General features: G+C 25.7%; 4 protein-coding genes across 4 annotated transcripts; 1 reads left to right on the top strand and 3 right to left on the bottom strand.

Annotated features, from left to right (window-relative positions):
* Positions 1–363: 363 nt before the first annotated feature.
* SRAE_2000103500 (Collagen alpha-2(IV) chain) lies at positions 364–5,438 on the top strand (the record flags this gene model as incomplete). The annotated part of the gene is made up of 2 exons (XM_024651938.1): positions 364–510; positions 561–5,438. The coding sequence occupies 2 exons, from the start codon at positions 364–366 to the stop codon at positions 5,436–5,438; spliced, it is 5,025 nt and encodes a 1,674-aa protein (XP_024505565.1).
* A 169-nt stretch (positions 5,439–5,607) lies between these two features.
* Positions 5,608–8,745, bottom strand: SRAE_2000103600 (Myosin heavy chain 95F; the record flags this gene model as incomplete). Its single annotated transcript, XM_024651939.1, has 2 exons — positions 5,608–7,367; positions 7,410–8,745. 2 exons carry the CDS (start codon positions 8,743–8,745, stop codon positions 5,608–5,610), a joined length of 3,096 nt encoding a protein of 1,031 aa, XP_024505566.1.
* A 953-nt stretch (positions 8,746–9,698) lies between these two features.
* On the bottom strand, positions 9,699–11,546 carry SRAE_2000103700 (Serine/threonine-protein kinase pim-2; the record flags this gene model as incomplete). Its single annotated transcript, XM_024651940.1, has 4 exons — positions 9,699–10,615; positions 10,842–10,941; positions 10,996–11,076; positions 11,130–11,546. The coding sequence occupies 4 exons, from the start codon at positions 11,544–11,546 to the stop codon at positions 9,699–9,701; spliced, it is 1,515 nt and encodes a 504-aa protein (XP_024505567.1).
* A 5,149-nt stretch (positions 11,547–16,695) lies between these two features.
* SRAE_2000103800 (Ubiquitin-conjugating enzyme E2-17 kDa) lies at positions 16,696–17,347 on the bottom strand (the record flags this gene model as incomplete). Its single annotated transcript, XM_024651942.1, has 4 exons — positions 16,696–16,889; positions 16,944–16,974; positions 17,047–17,274; positions 17,324–17,347. The coding sequence occupies 4 exons, from the start codon at positions 17,345–17,347 to the stop codon at positions 16,696–16,698; spliced, it is 477 nt and encodes a 158-aa protein (XP_024505568.1).
* Positions 17,348–19,477: the final 2,130 nt, after the last annotated feature.

Raw genomic sequence — 19,477 nt, forward strand, 5'->3', positions numbered from 1 at the left:
TTATCTATACTATAATTATAAAAATAACATTGCCAACAGACAATGAAACATTTTAAGATGCCTTCTCAATTATAATATTATATTCTTTACCCTTTTAACTTTTATATTAATTTGCCCTTAAAATTATAATATTTAATAAATTATAAATATTTTTAATTTTCTTTTTTTTTAAAATAAAATATTTAGAAATAATTTATAGATAACATAAAAAAAAAATAATTTTAATCCATTTATTTATAAGATAAAAAAAATAAAATTATACAAATAAATAATCAAAAAAATAATAATAAATTAAGATATTATTTTAGAAGACATAACGAAACTGCCAGCATTCTCAAGTTGTGATCTTCTTCTTCATTGTACATGAAAAAGATGCTGGCTTGGGCGAAATATTCTTTCTTATTTATATCTTTCATATTATTTACCTATAAACAATCGTCTTTCGTTGATGGTGCTGCTTGTAAAGGATGTGCACCACCATGTATATGTCCCGGTACCAAAGGTGAAAAGGTATTTTATTTTTATTATTTTATATATAAAAAAAATAATACATATTTAAGGGTGTTCCAGGATTTTCTGGAGAACGAGGATATCCAGGATCACCAGGTGAATCTGGTCCTGAAGGTCCAATGGGATCACCAGGAATGGTAGGATCTGAAGGTGATTTTGGTGATATGGGACCAAAAGGTGTTAGAGGTGATAGAGGATTACCAGGAGCACCTGGACATCCAGGATTACCAGGATTTGATGGAATTATTGGACAAAAAGGAGAACAAGGTATTCCAGGTTGTAATGGTACCGATGGTATTCCAGGTTTTCCTGGATTAATTGGTTCACCAGGACCACGTGGACCCTTAGGAGAACCTGGAAGACCTGGATTTCCAGGTATACCAGGTGAAGGTGGTGTAAATTCAGTTGGTAGAAAAGGAGAAAGTGGTACACCAGGTATTCCAGGAGAATCAGGAAGACCAGGTATTCCAGGATTACCAGGATTAAAAGGTTCAAAAGGAGAAATGGGAAATTATGGACCACCAGGATTTCCAGGACCAAGAGGAGAAAAAGGAAAAATGGGTGCTAGAACACCAGGTAGAAAAGGAGAAAAAGGAGCTATGGGTCCACCAGGACCACCTGGAGAATCTGGTGAATTTGCTGCTGGAAGTCAACCAGAAGAAACTGAAGTTGTTCAAGGTCCACCAGGAATTTCTGGAATAAAAGGAGAAAAAGGTAGAGATGGTCCTACTGGACCACCAGGAAATCCAGGATTTGATGGACCACCAGGTTATCCAGGTCTTAAAGGACAAAAAGGAGATCCAGGTGATATGGGAAGTAGAGGAAAAAGAGGTAAAGAAGGCATTAGAGGACTTCCAGGTTCCAAAGGAGAAATTGGATCACCTGGTATTCCAGGATTAGATGGATGGCCAGGACAAAAAGGTAGTGCTGGAGAACCAGGATATCCAGGTCGTCAAGGTCCAGAAGGAGATATGGGTCCACAAGGAGAATTAGGTATTGGAAAAGGATTACCAGGAGCTAGAGGTGTACAAGGACTTGATGGTTTACCAGGTTTTAAAGGAGAAACAGGAAATGATGGAACTCCAGGACCAGTAGGTCCAAGAGGACCAGTTGGTGAACCAGGACCACCAGGAATACCTGGAGAAATGGGACTACCAGGATATTCTGAAAAAGGAGATCGAGGTGATGATGGATTCCCAGGATATGCTGGACAACCAGGACAACCAGGAGATTGTGGATATCCAGGATTACCAGGAGAAATGGGATTACCTGGTTTTGATATTCAAGGACCACCAGGAAGAGATGGATTGCCAGGAGTTGATGGTTTCATGGGTATTCCAGGAGAAATTGGTGATCCAGGTTTCCCAGGTCAAAAAGGATTCCCAGGAACAGGTGTTAAGAAGACAGGACCACAAGGTTTGCCAGGTTTACCAGGAGTTCCAGGAACTCCTGGAAGAATAGGAACACCAGGAAACCCAGGTGTAACAGGATCAAAAGGACAACGTGGTGATGATTGTGGATATTGTCCAGATGGTACACCTGGAGAAAAAGGAGATGCTGGTTACCCAGGTGTAGATGGATATCCTGGACCTCCAGGACCAGATGGTCCAATTGGATTACCAGGACGTAAAGGAGAATCTGGAACACCAGGAAGACCAGGATTGGATGGAATGCCAGGTAGTGAAGGTCTTCCAGGATTACCAGGTTTACCAGGTTTGAAAGGAGAAGCCGGAGATATCATTGGACCTATTGAAAATCCAATTGGTCTTCCAGGACCAAAAGGAGAACGTGGACCACCAGGTTATCCAGGAATTCCAGGACCAGAAGGTTTAGAAGGACAACCTGGTTTACCAGGATTACCTGGAGCTGATGGAATGGTAGGAGAAAAAGGATTACCAGGAATTCCAGGTAAAAAAGGACGTGATGGATTCCCAGGATTAGCAGGTGCTGAAGGTGAGATTGGTGATTCTATTCCTGGAGCTCCAGGATTACCCGGTTTACCAGGTGAAAAAGGAGATGCAGGTAGACCAGGATTACCAGGACCACAAGGTTTACCAGGATTACCATTTATGGGCCAAGTTCGTGGCAGAGATGGTGAACCTGGAAGACCAGGTTTCCCTGGAATGAAAGGAGAAATGGGTGCACAAGGTTTACCTGGTTACAATGGAAGAGATGGAGAACCAGGTGAATGTGGTGAATCAGGAATGGATGGTATGCCAGGAATGCCTGGATTTCCAGGAGAAAAAGGACATGACGGTTTTCCAGGTCTTCCTGGAGATAAAGGATTCCCAGGCCCACCAGGATTTTCACAACCTGGAATTATTGGAGCACCAGGACCAAAAGGAGAACGCGGAACAGATGGTCTACCAGGTTCAGATGGTTATCCAGGACCTCAAGGTCCACCTGGAGAACCAGGATTTGATGGATTACCTGGAAAAGAAGGTTTCCCTGGATTACCTGGAGAACATGGATTACCAGGAAAAAGAGGTGAAAAAGGATTGGCCGGAATACCAGGAAAAAGAGGACGTGATGGAGAAAGAGGAAATGATGGTTGGCCAGGACTACCAGGAGCTGAGGGAGTACCAGGAGTTGAAGGTGAATGTGGTCCTGCTGGAGAACCAGGTTTTCCAGGAGCACCAGGATTACCAGGTGATAATGGATATCCTGGACCAGATGGATTACAAGGACCAATTGGAGAACCAGGAGTTGAAGGTTTACCTGGACTACCTGGAGAACAAGGAGAGGATGGATTCCCAGGTAGACCAGGAAAAATTGGAGTTCCAGGTTTACCAGGAGAGCCAGGTGACAATGGAGCTGATGGAATTCCAGGAGAACGTGGTAATCCCGGATTACCTGGACTTCCAGGTATTCCTGGAGATACAGGTTACCCAGGTGCTGAAGGTTTAGAAGGTCAACGTGGTCTTGATGGATTACCAGGATACCCAGGAGAAATCGGTGAACCTGGATTGAGTATTCCAGGACCTCGCGGTGAAAAAGGAATTCAAGGAGATCCTGGTTTCGATGGTTTAGATGGACTTCCAGGTTTACCAGGATTGCCAGGAAATATAGGAATACCTGGACCAGTTGGACCACCAGGAAATGAAGGTTTACCAGGATTTAGAGGAAAAGATGGAATACCTGGATTATCTGGTAGAAAGGGTGAAAAGGGAGAAATTGGATTCCCAGGACTACCAGGTTTACCAGGACCTCAAGGATATCCTGGATTAGAAGGAGAAAAAGGATACAAAGGATTGAAAGGAGATGATGGATTACCTGGAATACCTGGATTTGATGGAAAACCAGGTGAAGAAGGCGAATGTGGAGATTCAGGAGAAGATGGATTACCAGGAGTTCCTGGATATACAGGAGAGCCAGGAGTAAGTGGTATTCCAGGAAAAAAAGGACGTGATGGTACTCCAGGATTACCTGGAGAACGTGGTGTTGATGGATTCCCAGGATTACCAGGTGATGACTCTATTTCTCCACCAGGAGAATCAGGTTACCCTGGACCACCAGGACTTGATGGATTACAAGGACCACCAGGAATACCAGGTGAACGTGGTGATGATGGATTACCAGGTCTTCCAGGAGCAGATGGAATGCCAGGAGATGATGGTTTACCAGGTTATTTAGGAGAAAAAGGATTACCAGGAATACCAGGTAAAAATGGTAGAGATGGAAATCAAGGTTTACCTGGCCTTCCAGGAAATGATGGATTACCAGGACAACGTGGTGAAGATGGAACTCCAGGATATCCAGGTGTTCCAGGAGAACCAGGAAAAGATGGATTACCTGGATATCCAGGTGAAGTTGGTCCATATGGAATACAAGGAATGAGAGGAGATATTGGTCCAAAAGGAGAACGTGGAGATGATGGTTTACCAGGAATGCCTGGTAAAGATGGTAGAGATGGATTACCTGGATTACCAGGTATGCCTGGTCAACCTGCAGCATATGATGTTAGAGTTCATTCACCTCAAGGTCCACCTGGAAATCCAGGTTATCCAGGAGAAAAAGGTTATCCAGGATTACCAGGAAACACAGGTTTACCAGGACCACCAGGTTTAGCTGGATTACCAGGTAGTAGAGGAATTCCAGGAAATGATGGTATACCAGGAATACCAGGACTTCGAGGAGAAAGTGGAGATCGTGGTGTTCCAGGTGAAATGGGAAGACAAGGAAAACCAGGAAGCCCAGGATATAGTGGTCCACCAGGTCAAAGAGGAAGACCTGCTGGTTCTAGAGGATTTACTTTTACAAGACATTCACAATCAACACAAGTACCTAAATGTCCACCTGGTGCAACTAAATTATGGGAAGGTTATTCTTTATTATATCTTCAAGGAAATGGAAGACCATCAGGACAAGATTTAGGATCACCAGGATCATGTTTACAAAAATTCAGCACAATTCCATTTATGTTTTGTAATGTTAATAATGTTTGTCATTATAGTTCAAGAAATGACTACTCTTTCTGGTTATCTACAGGACATCCAATGACAAAGATGATGAATCCAGTGACAGGATCTGCTATACAACCATTTATTTCACGTTGTGCTGTTTGTGAAATACCAACACAAATAATTGCAGTTCACTCTCAAGATCGTACAATTCCAGAATGTCCAAGAGGATGGTCTAGTTATTATCAAGGATATTCATTTGTTATGCATACAGGTGCTGGAGCAGTTGGTACTGGACAAAAACTTGAATCACCAGGATCGTGTTTAGAAGAATTTAATGCAGTTCCATTTATTGAATGTCATGGTAAAGGAACTTGTAATTATTATGCTACAAATCACGGTTTTTGGTTATCTATTATATCTCCAAATAATGAATTTAGAAAACCAATGCCTCAAACACTTAAAGCAGGAGGTTTAAAAGATGGTGTATCAAGATGTAGAGTATGTATTAAAAATAGTCCATTTTAATAAATGAAAATTTACTATATTTTGACAATATAATCAAACAAATTTACTAAAGTGATTAATAACTAATTTTATAATTAAATATAATAATATGTTTTTCTACTCTTTCCTTAAACTTTCATTATTTTAATATTTTGACATTGAATTAGCCAAAATAAATTAAAATATTATTTTATGCTTTTTTCCATTTTTTTAATTGACTATATCTTCTTTCTATTTCATTTTTACATTGTTCTTTTCTTTCTTTATCTATAAGTGTATCAAAATTTATTTTAAGTTCTTGAAAAGTCATCTTTATTAAATCTTTATTATCAAATTGTTTGGTTTCCTTAAATTCTGGAATTTCTTCAACAACCACTTCTAACTTTGCATTTAACTTTTCTTCTATTTCAGTTACATCAAAAAGTTCATAATCATTAATATTATATATATAAATATCCTTTTGATTCTTTAATTTTTTAATTATATCTTTTAAATTTTTATATTTTTTTGCAAATTTTTGTTTTTCTTCAAAAATATTAGGAATTTCATTTTGTAAAGTTTTTAAATTAATTGTGTCATTACTTGTTTCTTGCTCTAATTTAAGATCTCGTATTGTTAAAGATAGACTAAGAATTCTTGATGATATTTCACTACGATCTCTCATTAAAGATCGAATTTTTTTACAATTTAATTCTTTACAACATCCTTTTGCATTAATTATAAGAACAAAAATATGATTAGCTTGTTTCCATAAATCTGATTTTTTGATTGAATTAAAATTTCTAATAAATTCCATTTCTTTATCAAGAATTTTTGAAAAATTACCCAATTCATTGTATATTCTTTGTATCTTTTTAATTTTGTTTCTTAATAAAAAACCTTTAACATTTGCCTGAATTATGATTGCTGCTTTGTGTTTTAATGGAAATATTTTAGATATTTTTATTGTAAAAATAATTGAAGAAATAACTTTTTTCCATTTTAATTTATTAAGATAAAATCTAACTTTTTTTGTAAAATAAATAACTTCTTCATCACTTTTTAATTTATAAAATATTTCATAATATTCATTTTTAAAAAATATTTTTGTTATACCAAATTTATATTTTCTTTTATCTAATTGAATGGCATTAAAAAAATAAATTAAAAATGATTTACAATTTATTTTTTTTATCCAATAATTAAAATGTACTATATATTTTTGATACAATTCATCAATGTCAATGGTATATGGAAAACCAACATTAATTAAATTTAAGACATTATTTATTCCTGAATATTCAAGTTGTTTGATTACTTTATTAGCATCAAAAGTATTACATTCATTTGAATCATTAGGCTTGATACATTTTATAAAATGTACACCAGAATTATCTATTTCTTTTAGTAATTCTTCAAGTTGATATCTAAAAGTTGTTGATATTGTTGGTGAATTAAGTTTAGAATATTTTTTAATATTTGATAAAGAAAAAAGCTTTTTAAAATATGTATTAGTTGATTTTTGTAAAAAATCTTCAAGTGATGAATGAATATTATCATTATTTTTTTCAATAAAATTTTTTGTATTATAAAAAACATCATATGCATAATGATGAATAAGAAATCCTTCATCATCCTTAATATTTTTATATTCTTTCATATTATATTTTCTACCTGATGTTAGATAATTGTTTTCATAATTTTTTTTAAAAACATTATCTGTAAAATGTATTGATGATGGTTTAGGAAGATGACTCTCTTCATTAAGAAGTGTAAATATTCCATTTTGTTTTGAGTCAAATAATTGAAGACATTCAACATTATCTGTAAAATAAATTTTTTCTACATCTATATTTTCTTTTTCATAAAATTTTTGTTCATTGGCAAAAATTATTTTATTAAAAAAAGTTTGTAATTTTTCATTACTATAATTAATACAAAATTGTTCAAAACAATTATTTTTATAAAATTCTAAAATAGAAATGTTGATAATTATAAATCATGTTAACATACCAAAACCGGCTATATCAAGTACACTTAATGAACGATGATTATTTGATGTTGCCTTAATTGTATCATTAATTGATGATACAATATTGTCAAATAAGTTGATATAGATTTTTTTTGCTAAAGCATCTCTAGCATTATTAATTTCTGTACATTTTAATTGAATTGATATTGGATCTTTCTCAAAAATATTTCCAAGAAAATTTATTTTTTTACATTTTAATGCATTTTTAAATAAATTTTTATTAAATCCAAATAATTTTGATACTAATTCAAGTGATTCCTCATTTTCTATTTCACATTCCTCATCATTTGTTAGTTGGTTAAATTTTATATTTCCAAGATGAAGAATACCAGATAAAATTTTAAATATTTCTTTAATGCTATTATCATTATATCCTATCTCTTTTAAAGCATCTATTAATTTATAATAATCAGAAATGTCATCAATTATACAATTTTTTTCATAACTTAAAAAAGATTGATACCCTTTTAATAAATATTCAAATTGCTCTAATTTTTGTATGTTAAATTCTTCTTTCCATTTATAATTCATTCCTGATATAAGTTGATAAAATATATGATAATTTCTTTCATATTGTGATTGATAAATAATTCTCGATCTTTCTAGTAAATAGTATAATACTTTTCCACCTGTTATTTTATGTTGATTGTCAAAGTTAATTATAATATATTTACCAAAGCGTGAACTATTTTTATTTTTTGTCGTCATAGCATTACCAAATGATTCTATTATTAAATTTGAAGATAGTATTTTTTTTTGTATGACTTTAATATTATTACCCCAAATATTACAAATATATTTTAAAATTTCTTTTTGTTTCTCTGTTTTTCCAGATCCAGATTCACCACATATTATAATAGTTTGATTTTTATTGCAAATTTTAATATCATTAAATGCTTTGTTAACAATTGCATAAATATGAGATGGTAATGAATTAAAACTATTATTATGATATTTTATCATTGTTTCATTTGTATATAAATTATTAATTTCTTGATAAGGATTCATTGCAATTAAAATATTTGAAATATAAGTAAATATTTTATTTTTAAAAAAACGATCTCTGATGTTAAAAAATAAAGTTGCTGGGTTAATTGAATTCATTTTACAAATATCATCGAAATCATTGTTAGCTTCATTATTAGGAGTATTTACCTGTGAAATTTGAAATTGTCTTATTTCATCATCTACCTTTAATTGAATTGTTTGATCATTTAAAAATGATTCAAATATTCCAATAGTAAAACCTTTTTCATTATCAGGAACAATAAATTTACAACCTTCTAAAGATGAAGATAATACTTTACTCCTATCCATAATAATATTTATAAAAATTAAAGTAAATAAAAGTACATACTCATTTATATATAATTACCATGATTAAATTTAAATATTTTTTTTTTTATTAAAAATTCTTTTTATTAGAAAAAAAATATTTACTATATAAGTACATCTAAAAAATAAATTTTTATATTCAAAAACCTTGTTTGTTTGAAATTAATAAAATAACATAAAAATTATACTCTTATAAATAATTATTAATTTACATGTATACTTTTAAGTATTATTATAAAATCAAAATAAAATGTAAAATACTTTAAAAGTTCTTCAAATTATATTAATATACAACTTAATAGTAATAGAAAAAAAAATTATAATAATAATAAAATAAAAATTTAATAGTATATTTTTTATTTTATCATAAAAAAATAATAATTGTTGTTAATAATTTAACAAATTTCATAAATATACATAAAAATTTTAATGTAGGTTTAAAAATAATAATTGTAAAAAAAAAAATCACCAATTTTTTTGAATGGATTCGTTCTTGAAGATGACTAAAAAACTATAACATTACTTTTTGTCAAATAATGTATAAAAATTTTTATATATAAATATTTTAGTTTTTAAGTATATATATTTAAAAAATTTTACTTGCAAAAGTTTCAAGCACTAGGGCAGTTTATCTTGGGAAGTTGATGATAGATTCATAAAATAATATTAAAAAATTATATTTTAAACTTAATTTAAAATTATATTTGTCGTTTATAAAAAAAAAAAGAATCTCTCAAGACAAACTAATTTTTGCACTATTATTTACATTACAACTTTTTTTTTTCACCCATTTGTAATGATACGAATTTGTAGCTTCATTGCAATTTTTCTTTTGTGAGGGATTCATAAATATATTTATATACAGAACAGTATTTTAAAACATTTTATTGATGTCCTTATAATACATATATTGTATATTTTAATACCCGTTCCATTTACACAACAAAAACTTCATTATTATCATCTTCATCAAAATTAAATTTTCTAATTGATTTTACCAATTTATCATCAACAGATAAGTCATCTGGAGTAATAGATGGTGATGTAACAGCACTACCTAGTGAACCTCTACCAGAATCAAAAGAAAACTTTTGTTTAACACTGGTTTTCATTGGCAAAAGTGATATCTTCTTCTTGACAGGAGAATTTAAAACACTTGTCTTAACACTTCTAGGTTTATATGGAGGAATTTTACATTCATCCAGATGGAGAATATTATTTTCTGTTTCTTGTGCCTTATATCTATTACAATTAAAATCATTAATTAATACATTATTTTCATTTTTACTTATTACCATTTTTATAGAATCACTTCTTTTAGATGAACAGTTACTTTCTCCAGAACTACCCATTCCACTTTCAAAACCACTACCTACTTTTTTTCCTGTTACTTTTGTTCTTTTTGGAACAATTTTAATTTTATCAATATTATTTTGTTTTGTAGAATTTGTTGATTCACATGAAATATCATCTTCATGTTCATTTTCATTACCAGAATCTTCAGCAGATTGTTTAGATAATTTATTTATTGCTAATACACATGAAAATTCAAGCCAATTTGTATTAATAGGTTCCTCTAACCATGGATGTGATAATATATCTTCTAATGTTGCTCTATTTTGATAATTAAAACAAAGACATCTTTCAATAAGATCTCTAACATCATCTGACAATGAATTATAATATGGTAATGGACCAAGAAGATGTGAAGTACATATATCTTTTTCATTTCTAAATGGTAATCTACCATTTAACATATTATAAAGTAAAACTCCTAATGACCATACAGCAGCCTCTTTTCCAAGATACAATGATTGTAAAAACCATTCTGGAGGACAGTACAATCTAGTTCCTAAAAAAAAACAAGTTTTTAGTTAACCTATAAGATAAATAAATTTTTAAAAAACAATTTTTTTTTTTTAAAAGTCATTGACATAAAACTTAATAAAGTAGAACTAATAAAATAAAATGAGAACAAATATCGTTTTTTTAAACAAAAAACAAATATAATTACTTTTTTTTTTTAATTTTTACACAATAATTACAATTTTATTAAGTTATCTTTAAGTAAACAGTACCTTGAAAATCTGTATAACGTGACTTTTTAAGGATTGCAGCTGCACCGAAGTCAATCAAACGTGTTTCACCAGTCATTAAATCAATGACAATATTTTCATCCTACAATAATTTAAGAAATATTAATAATATAATCAAAAAAAAAAAAATTATTACCTTAATATCTCTATGAAGTAATTTTCTTTCACAACATTCATGAATAGTTTGTACTACTTGTTTAAATAAAAATTTTGAAACCTTAAAATTTAATTAATTATAAATAAGTAAAAAAAATTTTTTTTTAAACTTACATCTTCATCTAAATGATGTTGATTTTTAATAAAATCAAATAAATCCATACATGGTGATGGTCGTTCCATAACAATAAGATAACCTTCTGGTAATGAAAACCAATCTAGAAGTTTAATGACACCAGTACATTTTGATGCTTTGGCAATCATCATTATTTCTAAAGGAACTCTTTCATCATTTAATTTTCCCCATTCTCTTATATGTCTTCTTTCAATAAATTTTACAGCAACAGGAATTTCATCAGATATTCTAATACCACGATATACAATACCAAAACCACCTCTACCAATTTCACCTTTTAATTGGTAATTTTTCTTAAATTTAGCAAATGACCTTCCATTAAGAAGTGACTTAAAATTAGTCAATTGTTGTGAAGCAATTTGCTTAACTTTTTTTGCTAACTCCGGCAATGCCATTTTTTTTTTTAATTTATGAAAGATATAACTTTCTTAATATTAGATAAAAAATAATAGTATCAAAATAATATATTTTGTTAAATTCTAAAAAAAAATACAATTATATTTTTTTAACAATATTTATTATAATAAATTTACATTCATTTTTACATATTTAACATAAATATATAATTAAATCAATTATTAGAAATGATATTATATTATAAAAAAAAATATATAAAAATTATATTACAACTTCCTCAAATAATAATAAAAAGAATATTTATATAATTTTGATTTTTCTTAGTAATTAATATATACTTTAAAAGTTAATAAAAATAAAATTAGTATAATGAAAAATTGTTAATAAAAATAAATCATTAGAAGTCATACAGCAATTAAATATAAAAGTTATATTGTTCAATTAAACTTATAAAAATTAAAACATTTTTATAATCACTTTTTTGTATGTTTATGCATCATATATTTAATGACATATTATTATACTATCTCTTTTTAAAGTGGTTGGAATGTGACAGCCGATGGCTACTAATTAAGACAGTTAGATAATAATTATATACTACTAATATTTTACTTAAAATATTAATAGGTAAAATGTTATATTTTATAAAAATAATTTATAAATATTTATATTTATGCTAATAAAGGTGGTTTTAGTATAAGAAAAAAAAAAGGTTGAAAATATTGTAATAATATTTATTTGAAATCTCAATAAAAATTTAATCTATCAATAAAATGATTTTTTTTTTAATATTAAAAGAAAGGTTATATATATTATTATTTTTTATTATTATAAATAACCAAAAATGATTTGTATATTAGTAATACAATTATTATAATATATAAAGATAAAATAAATTTTAATAAAATTTTAACAATATCAATAAGTTAAAAATACCATTAAATAAAGACATTTTTTAAGAGTTAATTGATAAATCAAAAATAGTTACCCTTTAATTTAATATTAATGATAATTAAATTAACTTGTTAAAGATAAACTTATTCTCAAACTTTAGTTTTTTTTCCATTTGTAAATGTAGATCAAAAAACTTTTGAACTTAGATCTATGATTATTATGTATTATAAAGTTTTTTTTTTTTAATATATATTAATTATATTTTATCCAATTTGAAAACTAATTTTGTGATTTATTGCAAAAGTTAATATTATAATGAAATTACAAAAAAAAAAATAAATTTTAATGATAAATAAGTTTTATGTTATTTTATCTATCTTAAGTGTGTAGGTACGGACATTATAATTTAACATCAAAACACATTGAAATTCATTTATTATATCAAAGATGAAACGTTAATAAAAATTACTTTACAAAATATGTTTACAGGAGGCATATGATGGAAAATGTTTAAAATTAATTTTCAAGGTACACATCAAATACAATCTTTACAAATTAAATATATAACATAACATATGATATATCAGTATTTTGAAGTTTATGACATGGGACAGTTTAAATACCAATCTTATGGTAAAAAGGTGATAATATTTCTTTACAAAAAAAAAAACGTGATATTATATTGAGATATTAAAATTGTATTTACAAAAATATTAAGTAGGTATTATTTATTATATAGTTAATCTTGTTATTGTAATATTTTTTTTAAATAATATATTATATAAGTAAAAAATTTTAGATAAATCATAAATAAATGTATATTTATGATATAATTAATTAAACCTTAAAATACGACTCTATGTATTGGTATTAATTTGACAAATATATATATATATATATTATTTAGAAATTATTATTATGTCAAAACAAAAGGCTTTTGTACAAAGATCTACTATTTTATTATTAAAAAGACAAAAAAGTAGTTATCAATAGAAAATTTTTGTTAACTTTAAAGATTAGATAATTAATATTAAAAGTAATATGAGAAATAAATAAAGTGAAACGTGAGTTGACGTTTCAAAGAAGGAAAATAAAAATTTGGTAATGAAAAAAGTTCTAGTTTTGTTAATATAATAAATATATATAAATATATATATGTCAATAAATATTATATTGAACAACAAAATAAATATCTACTTCATAAATATGAAACAAAATATTCTTCTTTTTATAATTTTATATATATATAAATCAAAAATAACACTTATATTTTGTAAAAGGTATTATTATTGTATAAAATAAATGTAATAATTGATTATTAATTGATTATCTTATATTATATGATGAACTAAATTAAAAATCTTTTAAGAAATCATATATTAAATATTGTTAAAATTAAGTTTTATTTAACTAAACCCGATTTTGATTAAAGTGTAGCATGAACTATTATATGATTCCCGTAAATTTAATATATTAACATATATATCAAGTTATGATTGCCGTAACAAGACACATATTATACTATCACTTATTAATAATTAGTATAAACAAAATTATAAAATTTACTAAACCTGTCTACTTATTATCTTATTTTTACACTTTACCCTTAATTTTATAATGTAACTCCATTAAATTTGTTGTTGTTATAGTTAAAAAAAATAAAGCAATAAAATTTTAAGAATCTTTTACAGTTATATAATTTTGAAGAATAAAAATTATTTTGGTAGAAGAAATTTTAAAATATTAAATAAGATTATTATTGTGTTAGTCATTCAAAAGGAAATAATAATGCGAAAAAGAATTATCCTAAATCTTTTATAAAAACTTGATTTATATATGATTAATAGTTAGGAGAAGTAAAAGTATTGTTAGCTATGTTTATATTTTTAAATGATAAAAATATTCTTAATAAGGTAAAATATAATAAAACATATATTTTTAAAAAAAAAAAGTTTTTATAGAAAATTTTAATAAAAAAAAATAATGCTTCATATACCGAATCATTAGAAAAAAATTGTTATTTAGTTATGCTATAAGAGTAAATAATCATAGATCAAGAATTTTACCTTATAGTAAATTTCATGAAACACCACGAAACATGAACAATAAAGCTATGGAGGTATATAATGTTATTAGTATTTCAAAATAATTTCTTAATTTCATTTAATTAAACAAGTTATACTATGAAAAGAGTGAAATGATTCATTTAACCTTAAATAACTAGAATGAATTGTACTATATATATATATGAATAATTGTAACATTCTACAAATTTATGCCATGAGCGTTCCAGGTCCATGTAGAAAAAAAAATTATATAGTTGCTTATTAATATATTAGCTAAAAAAATATAATTTAAAAACAAATTGTAATGCATTATTATTAATTAGATAATATTAATTATTTACCAAATATTTTTCACTATAATTTCATTTAGAGTTGTAAAATATTAAAAATTTGAAGGACATGAAGATAAAATATTATGAAAAATAAAAATAATAAGTATTTAATGTACTTTATGTAATTGAAAAGTTTTTTTTTTTCTAAAGAATAAATTACTAGTTAGTTAGATAAAATTATAAAATGGTTTAAATTCAGGAAATTTGATTCTTCAATATATAAAAAAAACTCTTTCTTTACTAATCTTGAAATAATATATTATTCTTAGTTTTTTTTTTTTGTTAGGCTTTTTTTTTTTCCTCTACGACATAAAGGTAACCGGAAACATTTAAATTAGTTATTTGGTACATATAACTATACATATATTTATTACTGGACCAACACATACCAGTTTTCTGGTTCTTATATTTGTTATTTTGTAAAAGAAAAATGACAAGGAAAAGGACAGTTTGTTAGAAAATACTGATTTTAAACTAGAAATGCTAGTTTAGTTAGGTATACATACTATTAGAAAAAAAAATTTTTTTTTTTTTGATGGGAATATTTTTGTAAAATAAATAGGTAAATTAGCAAGTAATACTAGAAATTTAATATAACGAAAGAAAGTAGGAAATTAATGATTTTTAAAGTATAAAATATTTAACATAATATAAAAAATTATTTTTTTTTAAATATTTATTATAATTTATATACATATAAAATTAAAAAAATCAAAAAAAAAAATGTTTAAATGATATTGTTATTTTAAGTATTATATTCTTTTAAATTTTTATACTCAATTTAAAAAAATAAAGAATCTTTTGAAGAAAATTTAATTGAGCTTTATATTCACTATTTAAATGTGATAGTTAAATAATATTAAAAAAAATGAATTTTGTTATCCATATACTATAGAAAGAATAAAAGATAGAAAAAATGTTAATTACACAACAATACTAACTAAATTTGATAAAAATGGATGTTTTAATATTTAGTTGAGTGATAGTCTTTAAACAAGTTTAACAAAAATAATCATATAATATTTATTCTGCTCTACTTAAACATGATATTTCTAAGTGTTTTGTAATGAAAGAAACTTAATGATGACTAATAAGGGGAGATATATATAAATATATATATTTACTGAAAGCTTCTATATAATAAAAAATAATACGAAAAAAAAATGAACGATAAATATCAGCAATTTATCATACTATTTATTACATTCAACTATATAAAAAAATATAAAAAGATGAATATTTAATATGAATAAGTCAATTCAAAAAGTTCAACCTCCCCAAAAAAAAATTTTCTTTTCAATTGAAGCTTTAAATAAAAAATTTACTATTATTCACTGTTTTTTTAATTAGTCATAATAATCTTGATTTTATCACTTAATTACCAATGACTAATAGATATCTTGCCAAGTGTATAATAAAATTAAGAATGCCATTAAAAAAATAATCTTTCTAGACCATTAACTTTGAAATATACTCTTTTTATAAATAATAATAAAAATACAAATCTCGGTAATTTATAGGAACACATTTTATACTTTTATTGGTCTCCCATTTGACAGTATTTTTTAATGATTGTATATATTAAGTTTTAATATATATATATAAATCACAATATTACACATAAGATCAGTTTTACTAGTTATATTAGAAGATTAATATTGACGTCATTCTATTTTTATTAATTTTTATTTATTTTAAAAAATCAAAAAATAAATATGATTCATAAAATGAACTACTTTTTTGGCCTTCATGAAAATTAAAAGACCATTTCAAGAACAATATTATGCAATTTTATTAAATAATATTGTCCATTAACTCTTTTTTTTTTCTATTGGATTAATTATATATTTACAAAAAATTAAATTAAAATACATTTCTCATTTGTTATTTAAATATTATTCAGTACAAACTTTTTCTTCACCTTCATCTTCACCCTCACGTTCCATATCTTCAAAAGACGCCTCAACAATCATTTCAACCCTCTTTTCATACTCTCTTCTATTTTCACTATATAAATTTGCAGCTTCTGCATTAGCTGGACTAGAGGCATTTGGTTCATCTAAAAGACTTCGAATAGATATTAAAAGACCTGTAAATAAAAGAATAGATTTTATTTATAAATAATAAAAAATAATAAAAATACCCATAACATCAAATGTTGGTGACCATCTACTCTAAAAAAAAGGTATTGTGAAAAAAAATATACAATTATCAAAATAAATATTCCATTGTAATAATAACTATACCTGTAAAATATCTAAACAAATACTACCATCTGCATAAACATTTGGATGAAACATTTTTGAAATAAATTTAACAGCTGGAGCTTTATTAGGATATTCTTCACAAAATTCTAATTTTAACTTAAATATCCCACCAGCAAATGGTGTATCTTCTGGACCAAATATTACAGCTTCCCATTTCATAATATCATCACCTTCTGGTGCTGCTGAGATTCCATCTAAGGGACTTTGCTATAACAAAAAATATATAATAAATTCATAAATTAAAGTTAAAACATACTTGAATTTTTTTAAAATCATTCATTAACCTTTTCGCGGCGGAATTCATAATCTTCTATTTAGTAGAAATATTGTTTAAATGATATGACGACAATGGAATTTTTTTTATATCTATAATATTTGTTGTTACTCGTGATTGTGTTCCAACACCACAGAATGTCGCGCTGGGAAACTATTGTTTTTATAAAACTTTAATACTAACTTAAAAATTTTTTTTAAAATTTTTTATTGCTTTAAATTTAAGTTAATCTCTTTATGTAAATAAAGATAAAAATACAATTATATTATGATTCATTTTATAAGGATGTCTCATGGAAAATTTTTTCATTGAAACATATTGAGATATGTATAGTACAAATAAAGTAAAACAATTTTTTGTACTATTTAATTATGGTAAAACCATTATTTTTTTCAAATTATTTTCATGATTTTATTGTCAATTTTTTAATTATTTATTCAAATTTTAGTTAATTGCACTTGTAAAAATTTTTTTATAAATAAATTTTTGTTAACATTTAATGTGTCAATTTTTAATTGTTAAACTTTTTATATAAAGTTAACTTTTTAAAATGCAAAAAAAAAGATTTTTAATAATAATAATTACATTTAACTATAATTGTATAAAATGTAGGATGATATAAATATCAATCTGAAATTTAAAAAAAATGAAATTTGAAACTTTTGAAGTTGCAAAATAAGAAATATTACTGGGAACAGAATTTTTAAAACTTTTATAAGACTATTTTTGAATGAATTTATTCATAAAATTTTAAATTATAATAAGCACATTTTTTAACAAATAAGTTTTTGGAAATTAATTTGGTTCTTGAAATTTTGTTTCTGACAGGAAATTTCTAAATGTATCTGATAAAAAAAAAAGTTAATAATTTTTTTGAAAATAATGACATTAAGATTTTGATTTAAGATTCATGCTGAGATATGAATTATGAGTCACTTTCAAGATTCTTATTGAGAATCTTATTAAATAAATGCATAATAATTTTCGAGTATGCTAGAAAAAACAAAAAATTTATAAAAGTTTATTTTTCAATGATGAATTTTATATTAAGATATCTCTTTCTCTTGATATTTAAATAATAAGGCTACGATACAAGAAAACTTTCTCGTCATTATTTAAAATATAAAAACTTCAAAAAAAACATAATTATCTAGTATGAAAACCTTTATGAAACACCCCGTATACCCAAGAAAATGTTTTGTTATATTTTATTACAATATCAATACAAATTTATACATTTTTTTAAAATTATTTTAAAACGTATTACAAATATTTTTTTTTTAATTTGATGCAAACTTTGTGTATGTTTTTAAAAAATTTAATTATTTTAAAAAAATAAATATATAAATGAGTAAATAATAAAAAAAATTATTAGTTTTATTGGAAACTTATCTAAAATATTTCATATAAAAAAATATATAATTTAAATATAGGGATATTCTTGTATTTTACATTTTTAACATGTTTTATATCTACATTATACTAAAAAAATTTTTTTAATTCCTATAAATTAAAAATAAAATAATTATATTTCTTTTTATTTTAATCTATAACAATTGAAATAAATTCATATATCTTTCAACATTTAAATCTATTAACATTTCTATAAATTTTTGTACATTTTAAAATGACTGATTAATTATATCTTATTGAACTACTAACATATCTAATCACCTTAATACAATACTGAAACAATTACATTTGACATACTTGGTGTCTTCATAATTGAATATACACCAACAATAAGATGTAAAAGAAGGTAATTCTTATGTTAAATTAAAATAAATCACTAAAACTTTCTTTATAATAATATTTTTTAATGATTCTTTTAATTATTTAACTACTATTTTTTGACTTTATTTTAATACTCATATATTACTAGAATACCATTCACAAAATTGCACAGATATATCACACTTTAATATTTTGTTAATAAAAAAAAAAGATGGTTTTATATAATAGGATGTGTAAAAATTAAATTATTTCTTATATATTTATAATAATACTATTTTGACAGTCATTAACATACAATGATCAAGACATATATTGTATTGTCTCTAAAATCGTATATCTTCTTTTAAAATCATTTATCTTTAAATGCATCAATAATTTTTATAAAACTTACGATTAATATTA

The sequence above is a fragment of the Strongyloides ratti genome (assembly GCF_001040885.1).
Source record: "Strongyloides ratti genome assembly S_ratti_ED321, chromosome : 2".
NCBI classification, from domain to species: Eukaryota; Metazoa; Nematoda; class Chromadorea; order Rhabditida; family Strongyloididae; genus Strongyloides; species Strongyloides ratti.